The sequence below is a fragment of the Scomber scombrus genome, chromosome 4, assembly GCF_963691925.1.
Source record: "Scomber scombrus chromosome 4, fScoSco1.1, whole genome shotgun sequence".
Taxonomy (NCBI): domain Eukaryota; kingdom Metazoa; phylum Chordata; class Actinopteri; order Scombriformes; family Scombridae; genus Scomber; species Scomber scombrus.
Window position 1 is genome coordinate 3440887 of NC_084973.1, and position 26095 is coordinate 3466981.

The 26095-nt window shown below is 37.7% G+C and overlaps 2 protein-coding genes across 2 annotated transcripts; both read left to right on the forward strand.

Annotated features, from left to right (window-relative positions):
* Positions 1 to 3651: 3651 nt before the first annotated feature.
* On the forward strand, positions 3652 to 13338 carry lman2lb (lectin, mannose-binding 2-like b). Its single transcript, XM_062417408.1, has 8 exons — positions 3652 to 3872; positions 5078 to 5196; positions 5457 to 5574; positions 8940 to 9022; positions 9575 to 9736; positions 12113 to 12227; positions 12356 to 12472; positions 13132 to 13338. The coding sequence occupies exons 1-8, from the start codon at positions 3671 to 3673 to the stop codon at positions 13272 to 13274; spliced, it is 1059 nt and encodes a 352-aa protein (XP_062273392.1). The 5' UTR covers positions 3652 to 3670; the 3' UTR covers positions 13275 to 13338.
* Positions 13339 to 17138: 3800 nt separating this feature from the next.
* Positions 17139 to 22505, forward strand: LOC133979524 (leukocyte surface antigen CD53-like). Its single transcript, XM_062418057.1, has 8 exons — positions 17139 to 17216; positions 17813 to 17909; positions 18839 to 19027; positions 19848 to 19922; positions 20010 to 20120; positions 20248 to 20355; positions 21316 to 21399; positions 21889 to 22505. The coding sequence occupies exons 2-8, from the start codon at positions 17847 to 17849 to the stop codon at positions 21955 to 21957; spliced, it is 699 nt and encodes a 232-aa protein (XP_062274041.1). The 5' UTR covers positions 17139 to 17216; positions 17813 to 17846; the 3' UTR covers positions 21958 to 22505.
* Positions 22506 to 26095: the final 3590 nt, after the last annotated feature.

The following is a 26095-nucleotide window of genomic DNA, read 5'->3' on the forward strand; positions in this document are numbered from 1 at the left end:
GCCACGATACGTAAAACAACCGTCCCTGCCCGCTCCCCCAACAGAAGTTCCCTGTGTGTGAAGTTGTTGCCACGTGGTATCATCCTCTACTCGCTTACAGACGCTAGCACAGCACTTTTCCCTGCAGAAGGTTCGTTCGGTGGCTCATGAGGTTAGCAAGGTGCGAGGAGAAGACGTGCTCATGTTTGTAAGTTAGATAAGAAGGGAACTTTATCAGGAAAGCTAATGTGAGTTGTTGTTCAGGGTGTGGGGTGCTTGTGTTGTGTAGCAGGATGCGATCAGGCTCAGTGTGACTGATCACCACATTACTGCTTTATGGCTGTATGGAAACAAGGAATCTAACTACGTAGATAGAGACCTGACGGTATTATGTTGAATTGATACAACTAGGAGATGCTAACCAAAAAATAAAAACTATTTCTCTCTCTTGGTTTCTGATTTACAGACTTTACAGACTTCTACTTTCAGATCATGTTTCCTTCTACCTGGCTCCAAATTTGCTTCCTGGTATTTTAACTTTAACAAAAATGTTGGTAATAAGCAACACGGAAGCATGAAAGTGAAAATAATAAAGGTCTTACCTGTAGATTTTGACATGAGACTCTCAAGATAAATCAAGATCAGATTTTTAAAAAAGGACCTACCTTAGTGTTCTTATTATGTCAGCTGATACAGCTTTAGTGGCACATATTCCCAAACCAATAAATGAGCACAAACCAGTTGAAACACAGCAAACCTGGAGCCTTCAGGGCCTGTGAAAGTGTGAGGCCTCTGGACAGTTCCCATACATCTTTTCTATCGTGCTAACTTATAGACAAACACATGAACAACTGTTCCAGCCTATCTATGTAGTGACCTACAGTATAATGTAGCTATGTATATTATTTCTTCATTTGCAACCCTGCACAACACGCAGCCTGCATAGCTGAAATCACAGAGCATGTGTTCCTGTAAAAAGTGATGCCTTCTCTCCCCCAGGGATTCATTCAAATTGTTTACAATAGAACAGGTGTGGATGGTTTTAATAAAGATGAGCATTGAATCTGACTGTGGCCTGTGAATATTAAAATATCTCCTGACCTTGCAAACATGGATTACGGAGCAAGTCTGTCACAGCGGGTGGCGAGTCTTCACAGCATGCCCTGCGATCCTCTTCTTTCAATAAGCTGAGGCATGATTTATGGCCCTGCCAACAGCCCCATGCTGTATGTATTGGTCTCTGCGGCGGATTACAGGATACACAAATGGTGATGCGTGGGTGTCAGAGAGGTGCCAGACACTGATGTTTCAGGTTTCAAGGTTCAGCTAGAATTCTACAATGCAAGTGAATAATATATCTTCCCAGGGGGCATATTCAGGAAATACTAAGGGCCCCTCGAGTCACCGCTGGATCATTAACACCTTCATGTTTGCTCTCTTATTCCCACTTTGTCTGTCTCGGAGGAGCAATAGCATCACCCTTAAGTCTGTTGCATTACTGTAATTCCCCCCCAGGATCTTGACACAAGCCTGGCGTCCACCATTAAATGTCAATACTTGGCTCCGTCCATTAATCGAACCGAGCACCATTCTTTTATGAGACACAACAAGGCTGGGTGAGCAAGCCAGCAAGCAAGTAGACTCGGAGAAGAGCTGAGTCAAATGTTATTCACTGTTGATCCAGGCGCGTTCATTAAATGTGTTTGACGATGAGGTAAATCATGAAAAATGCAGATTTGGGAAATGTAAGCTGTAAAATGACATCTTGACATCTCTCAACATGCTAGTGGTATCTGTTGTTTGATTACCTCGAATCCATCACTTTCCAATCCACTCCAACCATCAGATCCAAAAAGTAATTCTGTGATAAATGTGTTTTTGATATATATAGTATATCTTACACCTTTAAGCTGCTCTAATCAGTATTTTTACATTTACAATGGAAAAAAATGATTTCATGTAATGTCACTCGTAATGACAAAACCACAACTCATTACTTTGTTTTCTATAGTGTTGACTCTCTCTGCTCTCATCAACCTTGTTTCCAGCAGCTGCAGCCAGCTGTTTTAAGGGCAAAAAGCTTTGATAAACCCACTGTGTATGCTACCCGCACCAAATGGCAAATAGACAAAGTTAGCAACTGTTGAGTAGCAGTGTGGCCATTTCCAAAATCACTGTACTGTACTGTTGTGGTTATTGCCTATCATTAAGTTCTGCTGACATCTACTGTACATTAACTTGTTTTTAATGCCAATTTTTTTTTGTTTAATTAATTAGTCATGGGTATTTTGTCTTAATAATAATGTGATGGTTTATGCCGATGTATTTGACAATGAGGACAAGCCTGACAAGCCTGTAGCTTCAACAGTGGCAGCTTGCTGGTGAACATAGAGGAGTGTTTAGCAGCTAAAGAGACACGTTTCACTCAGCTGGTGGAGACCAAAACAAAGTTGGGAGTGAATCTGGACTTGTATTCAGCAGATGGTCAGAGATATGCCTGCTGGATGCGACTTATCAAGATTAAAATGTGATAATTTGACAATGTTGTGTTTACAGCTTGTACTTCACTAACAATAAATATATATATGCTGCTTTAGAGGACATGTTGTACAAAGTAGTGATCTCCTGTTGGAATTTCACAGTTTGCTCTTCACCTCAGACTCTGTGGACTCTGCTCCATGTCAGTGTTAGATTTGTTCGAACAGGCTAATAAGATTCTTTTTTAAAAACTTTTTTAGTATTTTTTTTTTTCATCATATAAAACATACACTGTATGAATCAAGCTGGTTTTATGTTTAGGCATCAGTAATTACAAAGCACTTATATAATTCATAATAATGTAACATCCCGAAGGTTGTCACTGAGCATAATCACTACTTTTACTTTCGATTCCTTATAGGCTAATATGGCTGATAATATGATATTGTGGTGTTGCTATTTTTACTTCAATATAGGATATAAATACTTTTTTCACATCTGACCTTTCCTTGAAATTATTTCTCAATACATTTTATGGTTAACATTTTAAAGAACAGCACAACAGGGAAATATTGGTTAGCCCACACAATCCAAAAATAGGCTACATAAAGAACACTATAATAGTTATTTTAATATATTTAAAGAATTTAGGCTAACTCAATATACAGAAGAGAAGTTAAAGTCCCCATCCACTCAATATGTGTTTTGAATTGAATCCTTCAATTTAATGCTTGAGCTTCACTGTACAGAATGAGTTTGACTAGAGGGCTGACTTTTTTTTTTTTCAGGAATAAAACATGTTAAACAAATCTCATTATTCCGAGCAGAGTATTTTTTAAAAACATATATTGAATATCTTAATGCAACATATTACAATATTGCACAATATTTCAAATAATGTTCTACCCAAAATAAGATTATTGTTATAGAAGGTTACATTTAGACTCATTCTGACAACCAAAAAGTCAGAATGAGTCTAAATGATCCTGAAACAATGCCAAGACAAGAGTAGTTTACGGTTAAAGAAAACCAGCCTAATCCACTGTATAAACTCCATGATGTTACATTACCACCACTAGGGGGCGATAATCGCCTTTCCCGCTAGTTAGTTATCCGCCATTAAACAGAAGAAGGACGCTTTGGGACCGGAAGTTGTAGTCTTCCCCCTCTCGTTTCTCAGTGGGACTACATCTATGGAGTGGGAGGGTTAAACATGGTTGCCACTGTTACCTCAAATCTGTGTCGATATCGAAGTTTCTCCTCTTTATATCCAATGTTTCCATTAAAAAACCTCCGTAAATTAGCATGTTTGTTTGCCGTCGCTTGTGTGTTACTGGGCCGGTCGCTGGCAGACGAGCAGGACTTTATGGAGGACTTTTTGAAGCGGGAATATTCTCTGGCAAAGCCTTATCGCGGTGAGTTCACTGTCAGCTACGTTAACGCAGACGTGTTAATGAGATAGAATTTAAATGAACCAACAGCAGGCATTCTTCGTATTGTACGTGGACTTTTCTTTTAATTGAACGTTAGGCCAGTTATTTCATGTATATAACACTGTATCACGTGCTTAGGATAATAATTAACTAAGAGGAACTGTGTGCCCCTTTACACATCCTAACTAGCTAATGTCACAATAGGGGAAACGTAAAGAACAGTTAACTAACCGCATTATTTAAAGCTTACACTAACCGTAACTATCTCCTATCACTGAGTTCACAGTTAACTCCCGACAAGTGCTGCTGTGGTGAGGAGCTTATCAGCTTAAACACAGTACATGTTAAACTTTTATTAATGCTTCTTATAGCGTTACACCTGCTAAACCTATTTAAGGTGAATTACAATTTAAAAGGCGAACGCCGTCTTCCGCTACTACCACCAAGTTGTTAGAGGTAATTCAAAAACAAATGTTGAGATTGTCTTATTAACCCTTAGATGCACGAGTGACTGGACCCCTACACTCTTCCAGAAGGGGGTCAAAAATGACCCGTGTTAGAATCAATGTGTTTTTATTCCACTTTTGTCACTTTAGTTAAGAATAATCATTTGTATTATATTTTGTATTACATTTTGGTCCACACAAGAATTTTATTTTACATTTTTTTAACATGTATATATAATCTGTGTGGTCCACAAAATATATAGTCCTGACAGTCACAGTTGATAAGAAGCAAAGGTTCCTACCTAGGAATACAAAAACTAGAGTTTTCGTAAAATGTATAAAAGGTATGTTAAAAATTGAAATGGTATGATATCAATTCCATGTTTTTGAGGAATAGTTGTAATATGAAATGATAACAACTTTTCATTACAAAGATATTGCAAAAAAACAACCTCACCGGGTCATTTTTGACTGACTTATGCATCTAAGGGTTAATAACGTGCTACTGACAAGTCATTTGTAAGCTGAATTTACTAAAACGTGACATTGAAACCAAAAGTCTCCGTTTGTGTTGGTTTGTGCCTATTTGAAAAGAAAAAAGACAGAAAAAAGACAAACGTGGAGATTTTTGAAGGCAGTTCTGACTGTACAGATGTCCACAGGCAGAGAAAGGTTTGAGGAATCATCAGAAGGTATACTGCTCATGTTGTAAGTACTTAACATTTATCATTATTTTTGCAGGGTTGGGTTTCTCTAGTTCTTCACAATGGGATCTAATGGGCACCGCTGTGGTCACACCTGACCATGTGAGGCTGACCCCAGACGTGCAGAGCAGACAAGGAGCAGTGTGGAGCCGTGTTGTAAGTATACTACCACAAACCACAAATGCCACACACACACACACACACACACCCGAAAGAGCTTCACTCTTACATCAACACAGCACATCCCACGCCTTACCCTCTCACACCATTACATACTTACCAATATTACAACAGTAGACTAATTCTTCCCGTGTCAAAAAATGGGAAGTTTGTTACTCAACACATTTGACAAACGCCTACTACACATAGCGCAGCTCAAGAATAACCTGCTCGTCTTCATTTCTGTGGCTGTGTAGCCTCTCTACCTGCAGGATTGGGAGCTCAAGGTGCACTTTAAGATCCACGGCCAGGGGAAGAAGAATTTGAATGGGGATGGTCTCGGCATCTGGTTGACCAAAGAACGCATGCAGAATGGTAGGTAGAGACTGGATCACCCTGTAGATGGCATCTCATACAAAGAAAAGGAAGCAGATGCTAGGATTATATTTACTATTACCTATTATAATTACTATAGCTAGATAGATACTTTATTGATCATTCACAGGAAATTGCTTGGTATATATTAGCCACAGCTACATCCACACTTAAGATGTGGCCACATGTAAAACACATCTCTAACTATCCAATGGAAAAAACAAACAAACATATTTCTAAAAATACCCAAAAGTTGTACTATTAAACAAATATATGCATATATATGTAATAAATATTAATAAACTCGAAGTGCCCTGCAGCATCTAAAAAATACCTTAAAGATCAAACACCAAAAAAAAAAGAAAAAAGAACCTATGTACACAGCACACAGTTCATACAGTAGTAGTCATGTTACATATGATTGTGTCTTTTCTGGTTTGCCTTTGGACAGCTGAACTGTAGACAGTATGGTATATCAGGGTGTTTAGAAACCCCAAAGTTATGAATTTCAACAGCATTAAAAATACAGACACTCCTCTTTTTATTAAACTGATGCAGAGATGCTGTACTGAGGTGATGTATTGTAGTCCACTTGGCACATCACCAGAGGTCAGTCTCTACTGGCATAATGATACAGATTAGTAAAAAAGAAAACTGCCTCTGCCCCAGTTTGGGAGTATTTTCAGCTTAGTCTCGCTGATGAAGGTGAGCCAGCCAACATGGATCAAGTTTGGTGAACTATTTGCCTCAAAATGAAGTTGCTGCTAAAGAGAGTCACACCACCTGTCCTGTACATCACCTCTGTTCAGCTCACTGATGTATCAACATCTTCTGCAGCAACACGTTTTATAAGGTTCTCCAGCAAGAATCAATGGAAGAAAGGTGTTTATTTACTATCTATTCATTATTGTGTGGGCTGTAAGTATTTAACCCTAACATACTGCTCATGTTGTGACATTTCACAATATCCCCTCATATCTCTATACATAATAGAGCAGAGAGAATGGATTCTTCAGTTTTTACATTTTTTGTTGATGAAGAAAAAGTTTTACAATCACACTATATATTTGTATTTTTGAATGGTAGTTAGTGGATTATTTAATAAATATAGGTCAAACACTCAACAAAAATGCCTATCAGCAGCACACAAATGTGTGTTTGTAATAATTTGAAATATTACAACTTTTGTATATTCTGGGTCATATAAGGGCAAAGTTATCACATTTCTGGCTAAAAGAAAAATGTTTAGGTTGTGTTTTCTTGTCTCAAATATAACACTGGGTCAAATTAGACCCTGAACAGTATGTAAGGGTTCAACCCAGCAAGACTAATTTTATATTAGACACACAGCATTGTAGTCTACACAGTGTCATTCATATTACAATGACTTCTATCACCAGCAACTCAGCTTTTACATTTAGTTTTCTTCTTGATACAAATACAGACATGATGTACACGTTGGTGAAATGTCAGGAAGGTATGAGAAACTAAATACCGCTCAAGCCTGCTGATGTCTGCATATCGTGTCTTACAGTCGAAGTAGAACCTAAGTGACATTCAGAGACATGTTTAAGTAGTTTGAAACTGTCAGTGTTAATAATTTAATTACAGCTAAATAATTACTGGTAAATAATACTAATGTTATAAAACCAAGCCTGCCCATGACAAAGGTCTCATGGTTTTCCCAGGTTATTATCGTCTATTACAGGACCAGCTACTGTAATTTGTAATTTGCCAGTGGCTTAAAAATACAGTTTGGAATGTTGTTTTTTTGTTTTTTTAACTTACAAGGAAGAAAAGGAACTAATGAATGTTCCGCCCTCCACCTCTAATATTAATCCTGTCTGACTGGTGCTTCACATTGTTTGTTGTTTCTTCACATTTATTGTGAAACTACGCTGTCGGCTGGAACATTCTTGTTGTGAGACCGTTGGGAGAAACAGCCAGAGGCATTTTTCTAGCATTTGCTTATGCACGTCCCAAATAGGGCCAGCGCCCCATTTCACAAATGTGTTCACTTAGAAGTTGAACGTGTGTGTCCTATATTCCTCTCAAATGTTCATGGCCTGTCACAATAACTACTTTTTTTTTGGATGATATATTGTCTCAGGAATAATCGCGATAAACAATATTACTGTCATTTTAAGACCATTTTATGCCACAGTGGAAGTTTAAATACTATATGTGTCAATTTGGGAGGTGCTCGGATCCTCAGCTTTACTTTATTCACTGACACACACATACCTGCAGCCTACATACATACATGTTCTCTAGTGGCAGAGTTTTGGGAGAGGTTTGAGTCTCTAGAAGCCATTTTTATTTGTTGGGGAGAGTGTGATGCTCACAAAAACCAGGGATTTTATGAGTTAAATAGTTCATATACACATCAGTCATTTTCTGTTTGTCTTAAAAAAAGCTCATTAACGACCAGCACAGCAGCACAACTCAACAAGATGAGACAAAACAAGACTCGGCAGGCAGACGATGCTCCGTTTTCTGTGTAGTTGCAGCTGAGATTGTCACTAAGATGAGACTAGCTGGTCCACATTAAAGGTCAGTCCACCTTAAGCGAGCCTGGTCAGGCCAGGTTACGCAAGAGGTGTCCAAACTATTCCATAAAGGTTCATGTGGCTACAGGTTTTCATTCCGACCAAGCAGGAGCACACTGGTCACAAGTTGGTCATATTGTGCACTCTTGATTGGTTGGAACAAAAACCTGCAGGCACACGGCCCTTTATGGAATAGTTTGGACATGCCGGAGTTGGGCTAACCCACTGTGGCTAACATCAGGGCTAACCCAGGTGAAAAGAAAGACATAGGAACTTAGTTTGGGTCTTGAAGAGTTGTAGCATTTATCCACTGACAAATAACCTAAACTGTACACTCACTGAACTGCTGCCTTCATACTCTCTGCTTCAGTTACCAGCCTCACCATCACACAAACATTCCCTCAATACAAATTCAGATAAGTTTTACTGGCGTTGACAGATCAGAAATCTATATTGCCAAAGCAGTACAGATGATTAATAACATTGACAGATTATGAATAAATATACAATATGCAAATATCAACAAACGTATTAAATACAAAATAGTAAAAGGCCTTTTTTTTTCTCATGTAAACTCAAAAGCATAAGAGGCAATATCGAGCTCAACAGAAATGATCAGGGTTATGTCCTTATATCATCCAATAAGATTATGTTATCATTGTGGCAGGCCTAGTTGTAAGTTAGGTGTTTCTTTTAATAAGTTAAACATGTCAAAATGACTTTGAGATGAAATGATGTCATGTGGCAAGTCACAGTTTGCATGTTGGCAAATTTGGTAAAACAGGTCAGTGAACTTACATCACTTTTACTCTGCAGGTCCCGTGTTTGGCAACATGAACCAGTTCACTGGACTGGGAATCTTCGTGGACACCTACCCCAACGCTGACAAGAACCACGATGTGAGTGACAGCCGGCAGACTCTGTTTCATCTCTGTGTTATTCTAGTATTTCTTCACAAGGAGATTCCATTTCTTACAGAGCCTGTAGCTTCCTGTTCTGTCCACGTTTGAGTTCACACAGGAAGATAAACACGATATAATGATTCACTTTCTGAGATGTATGCGTTTGTGCTGGAATATCTTCTTCCCATAGCCAAATCTGACTATGTGACACACAATTTAAAAAGACTCTGTTTTCATTAACTGTACTGATATTCAAAATGTGTCGTATTTCTTCTCCTGCATCCCCTTTTCAATGTGCAGAAGAAGCAACCTGGAACTCAGGTAGCATCAAAAAACCTACTGTTTATTCCACCATCCCTCATCATCTCATTACAGTCATCAGTCCTGATTCATCACTTCTGTTTGGTGTCACCATGATGCTCCAACTGAAACTTCAGCATGTTGGTGTGTGTGTGTGTGTGTGTGTGCGCGCGTGTATGTATGTATGTATCAGAGGCTCTGCAGACAAAGCGTGCCGCATGTTAAACCCCCCCTCTCTCTTCCTCACAGAGGGGGTTCCCGTTCATCTCAATGATGCTGGGGAACGGGACCCTGTCGTACAACCACGATTACGACGGGCGGACCACCGAGCTCGGAGGCTGCACGGCCATGGCACGCAACGCAGCCTACGACACCTTTCTCCTCGTCAGATACTCCAAAAAAAGACTGACGGTATGAAACTCAAATTAAGGAGGGATCGACACACTTAAGTTACAGTTTTTCAGACATGTCAGAAAATGAGAATGATTAAGTGGCTGAGCATATGTGTGGAAGAATCTTTAAAGAGACAGTTCTGAGATTATTAAAGAAAACAGATGCAGTTGAGCTCAACTAGGAAGTTTGTAGCAAAAAAAACCCTGAATGTGCAATAACTGCATAAGCACTTTAATTCATGTTATTATTATTTTTATAGTTATTTACTCATTCAACCCACAGTTTTTTCAATATGTGTGCATGTGAGTGAATGTAAATTAACCTGATAGATATCAGATATTTTCATAATTGAAGAATCATTTCAGTCATTTTTAAGCAAAACATTGAATCACTCTGGTTAGAAGTTTGTTAACTTGATCAGTGATAGTGCTGCAAAGTGCCATCACACAGGATTTTATTATTAGAACATGGTAACATCACAAAATAAAATAAACAGGCAGCAAATCATAACACAATAGAAATGATAGCAAAGGTTTTGATAAACAACCAAATTATAACTCTCAAACTGTAAGTTTTACTGGTAACATGTAAGTTATACTGTATGTAGGTAGTGAAACATCCCAACTGATGGTAACAACATCACCACAATTTCTATTATTACCATTCATACGAACTAAAGTAGTTTTTCATTGTCTTCATTAGAAGTTTAATTCAGATTAGTTCCAGCTGCTCAGTCACAGCAGGTCCAAAGAAACAGGTTCTGTATCTGTCCTGTATCGAGCTACAGAGGCTACTTATTGTGTTGTTCAGTTGTTAAAATTAAACAACAGACAGCATTGATTTTTATGTGAGAATCAAAGACAAATCTACTGTCCTCAAATACACTTGCGTTACATTTTTGTTCTCTCAGCCTGGTTTAACTCTGCCTGTGGCAAAGATTTCATTTCTATTCAGCACACGCCGCTCACATGACCCGACAAGCAAGAGGAGAGCAAAACCAAGAGTGTGATTGTTTAGTGTAGAGATAGTGTGCAGGGAGGAGTTTTATGATCAGTGCATTCACAAACATTCTGCTTTTTATACATTTTAACCATGAAAACTTAAAAGTAAGCAGACCTGTCCTAGGTTTCATCATCAGGTTAACTGCTGGGGTTTGCCAGGTTTGATAGAATCAAACATGGTGTGAAGTCATTTCATTATAACTGAGCTCTAGTGCTTCAGGGAAGTTTGAGGCAATATCTTGATAATACAGTAAAGCTATCATAATATTTTTTCAGTGTGAAACTTAACACTATCAAAGCTACTGAAGTGTAATTTCATCCCTTTCTCAAATACTTCAAATACAGATGATTGATTATTTTTATCTGTTACGCTGTGAATGTTTATTCAGCCACATGGCAGTTTTTCTAGTTCACTCTACACTGAGGTGACACAGTAGCACAAACTAGGGCTGAACAATTAATTGAGATTTTATCGAAATCGGCTGACTGCAGTTATCAAATCATAGGAGACGCAATGTTTGTTAATGGCAAAATGTGTCAAGATAAACTTTTAAATGAAATATTGTGATGTCATGCTCAACATACTTAAGAAAACACCCCACAAAAGTCACACCATAATCATTTTAATATGTTTTTCAATGAAAATGAGAATATTAGGTAAAAATGATCATTCCCTCTAAATATCATAAATCATATCACAATTGCAATATCAGTCAAAATAATCACAATTACATATCTTTTCAAAATGGTTCAGCCTTACCATAAACTCCACTCTGGATGCTCTTTCAAACATCAATTCATATGCAAAATATCTCATCTGTGTCACTCTGACATAGAGGCTAACAGCCTTCAACACATTTACGTTCATGTCATCACACAACAAAACACAAAGTGAAGGTGTAAAGCTTCTCGAAGCCGCTCTGTTCAGAACTGAAACTGATAATGATCAGCCCTTACATACTGTTCATATTCTGACTCATAATTATTCACATTACAAATTCCCCATCAGTCATTAATTAATGTTTGATTAATCTTATGTTAAAAAAAAGACATTTATAATCACTATTTTATGGTCCAGGAGAACATTTTATAGAATATGATGAATACAACTTGTTTGAATGCTGGAGTTTTTTCTAATAAACACAGGTGAAATTTGTACAGGTGGATCAGCTGCACAAATCCTAAAGAAACTGATGCATTTTATTTGTATTTTTGTAAACTGTGGGTCACATTTGGAAATGTCCAGCTAAAATTAATGTGTATAGGGTGTATTTACAGCTCTTAAATGTAAAAATAGGTCAATTTTGATCCTGAACACTATGTAAAGATTAAACAAATAACTGCTCACATGGATGAGGTGAGTTTATCAGCTGTTTATCCCTCTGCTCTGCAGCTCATGGTGAATGTAGACGGTAAGCAGGAGTGGAAAGACTGCGCTGACATCACAGGACTGCGCTTGCCTATAGGATACTTCCTGGGTGCCTCGTCGGCCACTGGAGACCTGTCAGGTAACATCTGGACTGTACTGTTTTAAGTATAATGAAGCTTCAGTGACAGAAGAAACGCTATTGGTCAGGAGAGGTTTGCATCAATTCTATATGAAGTGTTAATAACTGATGTGTGCATGTTGCTCCAGATAACCACGACATCATCTCCATGAAGTTGTACCAACTGAAAGTAGACAAGAGTCCAGAGGAGGAGGAAGAAGAGGAAGTCCTCATCCCCAGTGTTGACAACATGGAACAGTTTCAAGGTAGAAGCAACTCCACTTGACTCTTGAAGTTAAGGTTACATTGAGCATGTGCACCAATGAAATACATGTCACAGCCTCTTGACTTTGTACTATTTGTAAATTGTAAAGAACTTGAGTACAAAGTCAAGACGTAGTGATATGTAGCACAGAGGAATAAGATACACCAGACTTGGGATACAAACACAATACTTACAGTACAAGTAGATCAAGTCATTATTGGTTTGGTAAATAAAAAAAAACCAACTGAGAATGTTACAATATTGCAAGATTATTTAAATATATGAATAGCAGTGGTAATTTTCAGATAAGCCCCCCTCTAAACCCCCATGTTGAAAAAGTGTGTGTGGGGGTGTTTGAGAACCTATGTGACTGTCAAACAAACACTTCTGATAAAGTATACACCAGTCTTAACAGTGCATTAATGGAGGAACTCAACATCTCATGTCCCCCTTCTTTCATTCACTGGTTGAAACTCATGACATAAGCAGTTTGCACATCTTGCACAGCGTGGATGCACACAGTGGCAAAACCACATTTGATTTCCTGAAGGCAGCTGAGAGCAAAAACATCCGACTAATTATTACATTCATGAAGAGTACAATAAACTCCTCTTCTTGATCTGTTTTAATAATCCATCTCCCATTCTCGTTACTTTGCAGTGGAAGTCCAGGAAGAGGGGATGAGCGGGCTCCAGTTCTTCTTCACCCTCCTCTTCTCCATCCTGGGCCTGGGCGTGCTGGCGGTGATCGGGTTGATCGTTTACGGTCGCTGGAAGGAAAACAGACGCAAACGTTTCTATTGATAAAACAAAAAGAAAAGAACAATTAAGACCACAAAGGTTTTTTGTTTTTTTTTCTGTGTTTCTTAATCAACATAGATCATAACAATGCAAAGACTACCATAGCTTTACTGAACCATACAATCAAATGAACTGAATGAACCTCATGAAGCCAAGAGAACACAAACAGCCCCGATGAACAGGTGAGCCAGCTGTGAAATATACTTATTGTAAGTGTTATGGAAGTACAGATGAGATAAAGCTGCTATAGTGTGTTTAAAAAAAGAAAAAAAGAAGAAAAGAAAGAAAAAAACACTCATCTCAACTTGGATAAAAAGCACAGTGGGACTTCAGCATCCCATCTGCACTAACTGAGACACTGTAAATGTAGAAAATCCGAACAAAAACGTCAGAATTCCAAAACAAATCCCAGATGCTGCGTGTCGTTCACCGACATCATGTTACAGGATACTGAATTTTAAAGTGTAGTTACCTCTTTTTGCCACTTGGTGCCACCATTAAGCAGCTTCAGTGTCCCTCGCTGCTGCTGTGAAGACCGATAAACCTGTGGACTCCTTTGCTGCACTGAAAAAACAAAACAAAAGTCACATTTTCTCGAGCTCCCACGCACTTGAATGCACCTTTTACGCCAGGTAAAGCACTTATAACATCAGTCTAAAGAGGAGGTGTATTTATGTGCCCAGTGAGGACCAATAAAAACAACTTCTTATGTTATATTCCAGTCCTTTCTGCAGGGTTTGAGCTCATTTACTTCCTGAAGTTACTCTCAGTTCTCCGATAGCTGAAGTTGATGTCGTGCTCCAAGTCTCAGCAGCAACTATTTTTTTCTAATGGCACTGAATACTCATCAGACCCCCTGTAAGTAGAACCCCCCCCCCCTTTCCCCTGTTTAATTTGTGATCAGTTATCATCTCGATTTAGACTTTAGTTCACTGTGAATTTAATTGCAATCAGCAGCATCATGTAGTCAAATGTGAGTTTTTTTAATAAATCGAAGTTAGTATGAATGCTGTTTACTGTTAAGCTGTCCAACCTGTCATATAGCTGGTTAAACAGGGCCAGGCTGTAACACAAGCAGGTGCCTTTTACACCCAATGTCCTGTGGATGCGGCTGTGTCCTGTTTTCGGTCTGCTGCGGCTCAATGACAGTCTTCAGCTGTGTTCATGTCAGACACGTAACCAAAGCGTCTGACCACTCTGCTGTCTTTTATACACCTGGTCTGGTTTTGCCAGAGCTGTGAGTGTTTCCAAAATGCACGATTCACACCTGTACTTATATAAATGGCTATATTTACTACAAATTGACATGAATTTAATGTTCAGTGAAGCATTTCATTTGTGACTGTCAAAGACAAATATACTGCGGACAGTAATTAAAAGCAATAAGCAGCAACAAAATATTTATAACCACACGATTTTTGCAAACTGCTTTAGAGGCTCCAGTAGATATGTGAGCAGTGACACAGCTGCATCCAGTGGACATGAAGGGTTACACCTACAGCAGGACAGCACGGGTGTTAATAATGATATTAACGATCTGCTCCCAATCCGTTCTGTTCAGAAGTCTCATTGAGTCACTATACTGTGTCAGTAGCAGGACCCTGAAACTGAAGCAGCATGTCACAATTTACACCTGTGCTTCTCCTACTGTGAAGTCAACACGACCTATCTACCATCAGCTCCTTGTAGTCCCTAAAGGCAGATTCCACACAAATCGGTGGCTTTGTTACTCTAGAAAAAGTACTCTTTGAAGTAACTTGTCTTGGACTGGAATTGAGAAATTAAATAGATTTTGTTGAAATAAAGTCTTAGGTTTATGAAATTGAACCACTGTAATAAATAGGAACTCTGTATTCCTACAGAGAAACCTTTAAGTCCATTTTAGTGGAATCCCTTTTTTTTGCACTTGTATAAATCTCTATGCTGAGTCATGATGATGCAAACGTCACCTAAAGGCACATGGATACAGAACACAGAGCTGCTATATAGCTAAAAGTGACATCAGCACTTCTGTCGGTGTGTTTCCTGAATTCAGTCCTCTCCTGTTTAATAATTAGTATATTTCTAAATAAACCTCATGCTCAGACCAGGTGAAAAAAAATCCAGAAGCTGACACTGCACAACCGTGTTTGATGAAAAACTACTGTTGAGTCTGATCTGTGCTGATCTACAGAGAGGCATCAGGAATGCACAGTAATACTCTTCAAGTTTCTTCATGAAAATATCCCCAATTGGGAATGCACTTGCTAGTATGTGAAGTTTACAATGTAAGGAGAAGAGAAATCAATAATACTTATTAGCCAATACAATTATGTGTGCTTAACATTGATTAATACAACTTAAAAATAACTGATTTTAATTATTTTTCTCTTCATTGACATTTTTACAGGAGCATTAGCAGTTTTAAGCCATATCAGAAAACCACTTTTTTGGTCCTGTTTAGAATTACTACTTTACCAACAAACCCTGCTTCTTTCTTTGTTTAGTTTTGTATTGTATTGTCATCTAAACTTTTCCTAGGTGCTTATTTAATTCTTATACTTCTTACTGTATGTCAAGTTATTTGTTGTGATTGTTTAATTCACCATGAGCCCTTTAGGTAACTATTTAAATAATGAAGTGAAGCCTATTCTTCTCTTTGAGTCTGTTAATCCAAACCTGTGTCTGAAGAATATTCTTGTCATACTCATGTGACTGATTTTTTTTCAGTAAAAGTGTCTGTGGTAATCTTGCCTATATGGTGTTTGTTTTTTGTCTATGTGTTGATAAAGGGTTTTTTTTGGGGGGGGGGGTGGGGGGATGAGAGGGTCATGTTTTACTGTCAAATTTAATGTGGCTTCAAAAGAGCCTTCAAAGTTCTCCTAGACAATTGTCCAAATCTGTCTTAAAACAACAGTCAGAAGTCCAAATGAACATTGAAATACATTTGTCTTGCTGTAATCATTCCTCCTGTTCATACTCCAACACTTACACTTCTATTGAAAGCACATACAAAAAGAGATCTTATAATAGTCCGCATGAACAGGAGGAATGATTACAGCAAAGAAAACCTCTTTGACTGTTCATATGAACACCTGACTGATACTTGTTTGTGTAAGTATTACAGTATGATAAGCACTTTTGGCAGCAGTTGCAGCCTTGAGTCATTGTTTCTGTTACTCTGCCGTAAAACTGTGAATATGTGACTGGTGAATCAGTCAACCAACAGTCTGTCCTATCTGCACCTCTGAAGCTTTGAACCGTCTGTGTTCTCTTGCTCTGGTCTTCCTGCCACTCACTCAGTTTTTGAGAACAGCAGATTTACAGCTGTGCCAAACTGTTTCCATTTTTTAAAAATGGATTTAACCGGACTCCAGGCAATGCTCAGCAGCTTGGAAATGATGTAGAGTCAAATTTCCTGACTTTTCGCAGAGTTGCTCGAGTGTTCTTTTATCTTCATGTTGCAGATATTTGACACAATACTGTTGGAGCGTTCAGGTAAAGCTGTGTTTATACTACAATCAACTGAAATACACACCAGTGATCTCCAGTTGACTAATAATGTGACTTCAGCGTGTCTTGTTAAAGAGGTTAAATGTGTAGTTTAAGTCATTTTGATCACTTTAAATGCTCTTATTCTGTTGATCGGTGTCAAAAAAGCCACATATTACTATTTATGTTTGTGAGATCAACACTCCCTTTAGGACTTCTTTCCCACTTTGCTCACAGCAGCTCCTTCCTGCTGTAAATGTGGACGCCCCTCCTCTTTACTGTGGATCATGTAGATATGTCTCACCGCCTGTTGGTATACAGAAGCCTCGGTTGTCTTCCCTCCCCACCCTCTTATTTCTCTTTCCTCCTCATACCTGTCTTTCGTCAGTTAGCACTGGGAACGTTAGGAACAACACCAAAATACTGCTCACTGCACCTGTCATTGGACTATTGCTGGAAAACAGTGTAGTTAAGGTAAGCTGTTTCATGATATGAGTCAACCACAGTAGTTAGACATTGAATTTTAAACAAAAGTATAATGAACAGTTTTATTTAAACAAATTCAGTGTATGTAATATTGCTGGTGTTATAACAGTATGTATGTGGGTAAGTTTTTAGTATTCATTTAAATGAATTACACCATTAAATGTACAATTTAGGAATTAAGTTTACATGGAAAGAGCAGATTTAAAAAAAAAAAAAATACAGAAAATTTATATTTTTAGAGAAAGTATTCTACTGTGGAAAGGATTTCATACATTTGTGTTTTATAAGCAAAAGACAAAGCCGCTTAAAGAAACACATTCTCCGACTTTTTTGGTTTTAAGCTGTAACAAATGGTTAATCTGCAGATAAGCACAGGTAATAATGATTAACTGGAGCTGAGCAGGTCACAGGTATTCATTGTGCGTGATGGCTCAGTGTTGCCATATCAAACAGCGGTGTCCTGTAAACACTCAGCCTCACTTGTTTTCCTTCGCAAAGTATCGAGGCTACGTGTTTGAAAAGCTGTAGTTCTGTATGTGACGAATGTTTTAATAAATGTGACACTGACTTGCTTAATGTTACAGGTCTTACAAAGGATACGGACGATTATCAGGAAGGATGAATCGCTCCTGTTTAAACTTCTTGAAAGATATGGTGACATTTCTCCATTTTCTCTGCTGGGTAGGTGGTTTAAGACCCACATACGCTACAAACACTACACAGTCTTGTGAATGTTATGCTGTATATTACAGCCAGTACATGGGATATAATGCCTCCAAAGGCCAATGTGTTATGATCTCTCTAAGTTGTCAAGGATGGTCCCACTAATGTTCCCTTTAAAGGAGACAATAGCATTAAATCTGATTCACCTGACACTGGTGGTTTTCAGCACTTCAGTGTCCCACCACTGACAAAGGCCATCAAATGTGCAATTTGTATTTTATTTATTTAAACAGAGACAGTGCGCAATAAAACAAGGAGAGATGCATTGCACCAGGTTTAGCAAGTTGCTATTTTCCGCCCGTAGTCCCTGGGCAGATAGATGGAGGATCACAGTTAAGCACAAAACAAGGACTATGGATTTTCTCCCCCATTACTTAGATTGTAAGCACTTTAGGAAGTGATCTGTTAATGGCAAATATCAGATGTAGGGATGATTACATCAAGCAAAACTTCTCATTAGTACACCTGACTATTGTTTTAAGGCCTATCCTTTAATCCACACTGCACTGTTGAAGTGATATTCAGCATAAACTGGCTCTGTGACGACAATAATCAACAGACATGAAGAAGTTGAAATGTATTAATATTATTATATTTTGTCTCTCAACCAGACCATAGTAGAAGGATATCATATATGTGGACACAACTCCATATAATCTTTTCCAAGTGAACATTCAGACCGGAATACACAACCATACCATATTTTCTTATAGAAGGGTTTAGGTCTGTAAAAACTATACATCACTTAGGGTTAGGGTTAAATAAATAAATAAATGGATAAATATTCCGCCTGTATTTAAAAAAAAAATAGAACTCATTCTTTACAGTCAAATCCAAACTCAGACACCCAGAATAATACTAATTTGTCTGTTTGGTGTCTGTTGAAGCTGTGTGGTGGCTTTGTGCTCGGGTTTGGGATATTCCAGTCCATGAACTCCAGGTTTGCCTCCCTCGTCACGACCTTCTGGCCCATCTACCCCGCCAACACTCTGGTGGTCACCGGCACCATCGTTATGTGTGTGTGTTATATAGGAGTGTTGGGAGGCATGAAGGAGAACCGCTGCATGCTCATCAGTGTGAGTATGAAACAAAATATTTACTATAATGTGGTTTAAAGGGTAAAATACTAAATGGGAAAGCTCTATAACTTGTGGTACTGTATTAAACTAATGTCATTTTATGATGTTTGGGCTATTATTCTAGCAAGACTAATGCAAAATACAGTTGAGTCTGATGGGAATGTCAGGTCTTTGACCAATCCAGGGTTGGACCAATTTAAAATTTAACCTGGTGGTGGTGCTAGATGACAAGTTAGGAGATCACCAAAGTTATTATAAATCATTCTGAGTGAGATATGAATGTTTGTACCAAATTTCATGGCAATCCATCCGATTGATGTTGAGACATTTTACTCAAAACCACAAATTTTACAGCAATAACTGTTGAAATATTGAAATACCCTGATAAATAAGGAGTTTTTAGGTATTTGATAGTGCTAGAAGATGGAGACAAGAAACGTGGGCAAGCAAATAGTTTGGCCACCTCGGTATTAAACCAAGGACTCGCTACCCAAGGTGTTTGTGCCTATGTGGTACTGACCACTCAGCTATCAGGTCTCTCATACATCCTCATTAAGTGCACATAGCACTGAAATATTATATTGTCTTACTCAAAAAGATTCTTCATATTTTACCTTTATAAAAAGGAAAATATTTTGAAAATCAACTTCCGTCCTGTAGCGACACACCTACGAGTCTGTTCTTCCGATTTCCATTTTTTAACTTTTCTGAACCTCCTCATCTGTTACACTACATAGTATAAATCAAATCATTATTAGTGTATGTTACACTTGTCCATAACATATAGTAATGTTTGAATCTGATTCACTGATCCTAGTTCTTCATCCTGCTGTTCATCCTGATGCTGGTGGAGTTGGCCATGGCCTGTGTGTTCCTGGTCTTCAGCAAAAAGGTAAGAGACTTTATATATTGCCTTTACAAATCCAAAATAGTAGAGTAGGATATTGCAGATAACATATCTTGCCTTTCTGCTATGCAGATTGACACATACTTTGAGAAAGACCTAATGCAAAGCTTGGAGATCTATAGAATGTCCAGTCCTGAAGGCAACAAGACCATAAGAGATGACTTTGATGCTGTCCAGAACCTGGTAAATGATCCATTACTCTGCTTTATAAACTTAAATTGAATTTCATTGCTATTTGTCTTCTTGACAGTACTGTTTTTTGTTACTCACCCTCATATACATGATTCAGCATTTTTTTTTTCCTTTGCAGTTTAAGTGTTGTGGAGTTCATGGTGTGGCAGATTGGAAGGATAACATCCCAATCTCCTGTTGTAAAAAGGACCCCTGTAATGTCGTCAATTTTAGCTCCTGGCAAGAGGTACACTGCTTACATTGTGTTATCACTGTCTAAACCAAAGTTCTTCCATTTACACACAAAATACTCTATAGTCCATCATTTGATCAGATTCCTAGGCAGATCATGTATTTGTTTTTTGTATGCCATAAATGTTTGGAAGTCAATGGGCGATGATAACTTCATGCATGCACCAATACATCCACCTGCACAGTTGAAGTCAATCCTTTTGGAGCACTGTGTCCTTATAAGTTCTTATGGGTGTAGTTTTATAGCCAATCAAGACACCTTTTCAGCTGGTTTCTTAGTCATAAATGATTAAATTACTAGTTTAGACAATAAGAAACATGGTGTGTCCGATTATCAAACAAGCATCAGTGTATGATCTTGGTGGGAGCCTGTCGGAGTTCTTGCCAGTTACTCTGGGTGTACCTCAGGGTTCTATTTTGGGACCTGTGCTATTCACCATTATAAACCATATTGTAAACTATATAGTAGTCATTTTTATACAGACAATACTGTGTTTCTTGCCAAATTAGCCGCTCTCATTTAATATAGTGCAAGGTGTTCTTGTAAACCATATATTATTAATTCTCCATTTAAGTTCTTGAAATCCAGAGTTTTATATAACAATAACTTGCACTCCTCCCAATCTTATTTCTGGAGATAAAACAAGACTCACCACTGTACAATTTTAAATAATAAGGTGGCTTAGTCTTCCCTGACAGAGACTCATTATGACCACTGGCATTTATAAAAAGCGTCCTAGTATGAAAATCAATAACATGGACAATAAAAATATGTTACCCTTTCCAGTGACTGGTTGACTGGTTGATTCAGAAAACTGGTTTAAGAAAGGTGCTTTTAATGTGAGTTTTGTTTCTTGGTGTAACTGTAAACAGGACATTCCTATAAAAGTTCATGTATGCTCAGCCAATTGACTCTGTACAAACAAAAGATAACCAAACACATTTTGTCTTTCAGGGTTGTCTTGTGAAACTGAAGGACTGGTTTGCCCATAACTACCGTAGCACAGGCTGTGGTGTTGTCACGATGTTTATCATACAGGTACTGGACATTCAGCTTTCTCATTCCATAGCAACTGTGTCTGTCCCCTTTACTTAGCGCACAGTTTCTCTCATTTCCTTAGAAAAAGTTGCTCTCAAACACTTTTGTTAATCAGTCTTTAAAAAATAAAAGTTTAGCGATGAACTTTTTGTACCATTAAGGAAGACTTTTGGTGACAAGATTCTTCGTGAATATGTACCCTGATTTACAAACCAACTCTTGAAGGAAATACCTAGCAACTGGATCCCACTATCCAGTAGCTTAACTTATCTTTGCAGTATCTCTTGCGCAATGCTAGGTATGTAGCATATATCGATTAGAGCAGCTTTAATGTCACATTCACCGCTAGCATCTAGTTATTGGTAGTTGAAAGGCCAGAACAATGTACTTTGTCACTTTGACTTTGAATGTTATCTTTTATATGTAATGTTCTTTTTGTCTTGTTGACTCTAACTAAAATGTATATTTCATGTTTTCTTTTTTTTACAGTTCGTTTGTTTGTGTTTCACCGTCCCGCTCTTTTGCAGCTTCAGTCGACAAGGGCTGGGCTACAAGTGAAAAAGGCCCTATAAACTTCTGTAATTCAGAGTGCTTTCTTCATGTCAACAGGTTGTCTTTACCAACTTTATAACAATGTGTTCCAAATGCTTTTTAAGGTGGATGTTGGTGTTTCACTTCTTGGAACAGAGCCACAGTTATTCAGCCAGGAATAAAGATGTCTGTTCTCCTAACAAGGGCTGGGGATTTCTTTGCTATATGGGTGACACCACTTCAGGCACCTGACCTCCGGAGAACTCTGATCTCCGGAGGTCAGGTTAGAAAAGTTTAATTTAGACATTTTGAACTCTAAAAAAAGTAATCTTGTAGGACTTTTCTTGTTACCATTATTTAACACCTTTATCCATTTTTGAGATGTCAATATTTTATCTCCTGTCACAATTTTCAATTGTTTTGAGCAAGTAGAAAGGAAGACTAGGAAGGTACTGTCTTACTGTCTTTAATAAAGCCGGTACACATGCTGATTTTTAAACCCAGACATTTGAGTTGTTTTCATTTGTGCCTGATTTTTTTCATTTTGTTTTTCACAAGGCTCAATAGAAATCCAGAAACTTATGTACCAGGTTTTTTTTTCTGGTGTGTAAAGTAGTATCACTAATTTAAGTGGATGAGTAATTTAGAAGGTTTGATTTTTTAAATGTATTTTTTGTTAGCTGCAAAGAACGATATCCCTATAATTTCAGACTAGGTATGAAGTTATTTCAAAGATGAACAAGGAAATACCTTTTCCTGAATGGAAAGATTCCCACTGCCCTACATTAACCATGTCCAAATGCAGTTCAAATCAAATATTGTTTCAGACAGACACAATGTCAGACAAAAAACATAAAACATACAACTTCTATATATCAGTGCATTTAAGTCCACCATGCTTGTATCAGATCATGAGAAGATGCTCAAATCTGGCACCTTTTTTGTTTCGCTCCTCAGAAGCATTTTTATTCTCATACTGCAGCAAAAGGTTCCAAAAATAGTAACAATGAAGGACAAGATCTTTCCAGTTACTGGATTAGGGTCATTTCAGCAAAGGGGGATGATGTCAGAAACTGAATTAAAATAATGAAATAAAAAAGTGTGAGTGAAAAGTGTGCTTATTCTTTGTAAGAATTTTTGAGATATTTGCATAATGCAGATGAATAGACAACTTCTTAGATGCCTTAATTTGTCACTAAAACCCACTAGTTCAATCCCTGCAGTTTGAAAAGGACTTCACATTAACCAGTAACTGTTGTCATTTCATTCACCTAAAAATTACAAATTTACAGCCTGCTTTTGTACACTTAAATCGGACATATAGGACACATTGTTACAAAAATGACTGAATTTTAATGGTTAATTTCCCCACAGGTGCTCAGGTTCATGTTCTGTATGAGAATAGAACACTGGACAGACATAGCAACAGTAACTAAGGGCAGGTGTCAGTGAACTGTCAGTTGAAATTGTAATGATTTTAAAACGGCAACAAAAACACAAACTCCACTAATTAAAACTGCATTAGGATAGTTTAGCTGACAAGTAACCGCTAATTAGGCTCAAATAAAAAATGGAAACGGTGAAAGATGGAAGGACAACTCAACGTCGAATCCAATTCTCAGGTAGGTTATTTATAAAGTTAAGCTAGTTAGCATTAGCATATAGCTAGGTCACCTGCCAGATGCAAGACTTTGTTAAATAGACTCCTCTGGGGAAAAAAAAAAACAAAAACATATTTAAGCTAATTTAGCTAGAAGGTGAAGCCTTTAGAAATCACATACATGTCCTTTGAGAGATTATGCTACTTAATTTATAACCAAGCTAGCTTAGCTAACATCGTCAAAATGATGAAAACTGGATGAAAGTTGTGTCTTTATTTAACTAGCCTTAGAAGTAACAACTACAAGTATAACCTAGCCATAAGATAATATATTCCTTTATTAGTCCCACGGTGGGGAAATTTACAGTATTACAACAGCAGGTGATAATAAAAATAAAAAGAGCATCAATAAAAAGAATAAAGAACAATACATAAGTAAGTACACACGCCGTAATAACTATAGTAGCAAGAAAAAAAGTGTCATACAACCATAAAACTACCATCAAGTACACCATATATACACTTTCACTGACACACAGTAGGTTGGTGAGTTCAGGGTTAAATTTGATCAATAATGTTACTTTGAGAGATACATTTTGTTGCTGATTTTTGTTTTTAGACAAACAGATTGAAGCAGAAGAAGAAAATGCTGCTAAACGGGTCTTGGAGAGCGAGGACAGTCCAACTACAAGACAAAAGCCGTGCAAGCCAGGACTACCTCTGGAGGTAAAGGAGTTTACTTTATGCATTCCTTTATTCTGCTGAAGTGCCTTATAGCAAAACATTGATCCCAACTAACACCACGGACTGAACTAGCTGTGTAAACTCAATATCACTTCAAGGAAGTTTAATTTAAACCATTCCGATTTTTTTCCCTCTTTTCTTCACATTCAGAAAAAAATTGAACACGAGACACGGCGGATGAATCTCCTCATTAATGAGCACAACAGACTCAAGTTTACTGTGAAGGAAAAAGAAACTAAGTTAATAGAGCTGCAAGAGATGTCGAAAACAGCGGAACTTAAGATCACAACTTACAACAATGAAGATTCAGAGTGCCAGGTAAGTGTGCACTCAAGAACATTAATGGACACCAACAGTCACCAACACCATCACCCCTACAACCACAACATGGTAGCTTTAAAATATATCAAGCTTTTGTCCACTTGGGAGAAGCAGAACAAGCCTAAAACACATTAACGCCTGACACCACCAGTTCTGACCACCTGATGAATGTAAGTCCAATATTCACTCTTCTTTTAACTCCTTCGAAATGTTTTTATATATCAGTTTAATATCATATCACTTTTTTATTTGTGTTTCATGGTCAGTGTCACATTTAACAATAATTTGAGCCATTGTTGATATAAGAAAAGATTAGTGCAGCTTTAATGTAACAACGTTGCGCATATGTCGATGTCTGTCCTCTAGACTCAAATTATTATTAACTAATGTAGTTTGTCCATGTTGAACCACGCCTGACACATTGTAACTCCTCCACCAGGCCCAATTTCTCTCCCTCTGACACTAAAACTGCTGTCATTGTCAAAGTGAAATTGAAGCTAAACTGCGTGAGATTTGTAATGTAATGAGATATGTAATTGAAATGAATAGAAATATTTTTCTTCACTACATTCGCACCTCTTCAACTGTTGACAGCCTGCTTGGTCTTGGGCCAACAGCTGCATAAACTGCTCAGCATAACTCACTCTAGAGTCCACATTTAGCACCATTGGCAAGGAAAGTTAATACTGGATGAATCAGTTTAGCACTTTTTAACGGACAATCTAATCTCTATTACAGAGTTATAATCCCTTGCTTCATTTTGTCATGTCAGCGAATAAGGCAGCTGGAGAACAACATAGACAAGATGAAGATGAAGATGACAGCGGCGATGAAGATCCAGAACAGTTACCAGCACATGCGTGATCATCTACACCAGGTGAACAGCACTCTATTATACACTGTTAACCACAATATGAAAGCAGGAGGTTTAAGAAGATGGTGTGAGGTTTGGATTTTCTATGGATTTTATCAATGCAGCTTATCAATACAAATACTTAATCAATACATACTGAAGAGAGAGACAATATGAAGTTACTATTATTTTCACTAAGTACCTTAAACTGAAATAATGTTGCTTTAGAACGAAAAGAAATTACTCTAAAAATAGGTGAAAAAAACCCCTAGGAAAAGCAAGGTTGAAGGAAGAATATATCCCTCCTTTTTTATTCATCATCATCATCATCATCAACATCAGCACACAATCAGACAAACATTTGATTTTATTGGGTGGGTATGTAGGTGTGTGTGTGTGTGTGAGGGGTTTTTAATATGTAGGTGAAACATGGTGTTGCTGTGAAGAACAAAATAACTAATACAATATTTCTAAGCTGTGATGTTGGTGTAAGTGAGAGATCTGATAAAATCTGTAATATTGGCTCACTGATAAGAACTCAGTGTGCTCAGCAAGGCTTGTGAAAGTAGGAGTAAGGGTTAAGTGTCAAAATAAGTCTGAAACAGAACTCAGTGTCATTTCATAAAATGATGCAATTAAGTAACGAG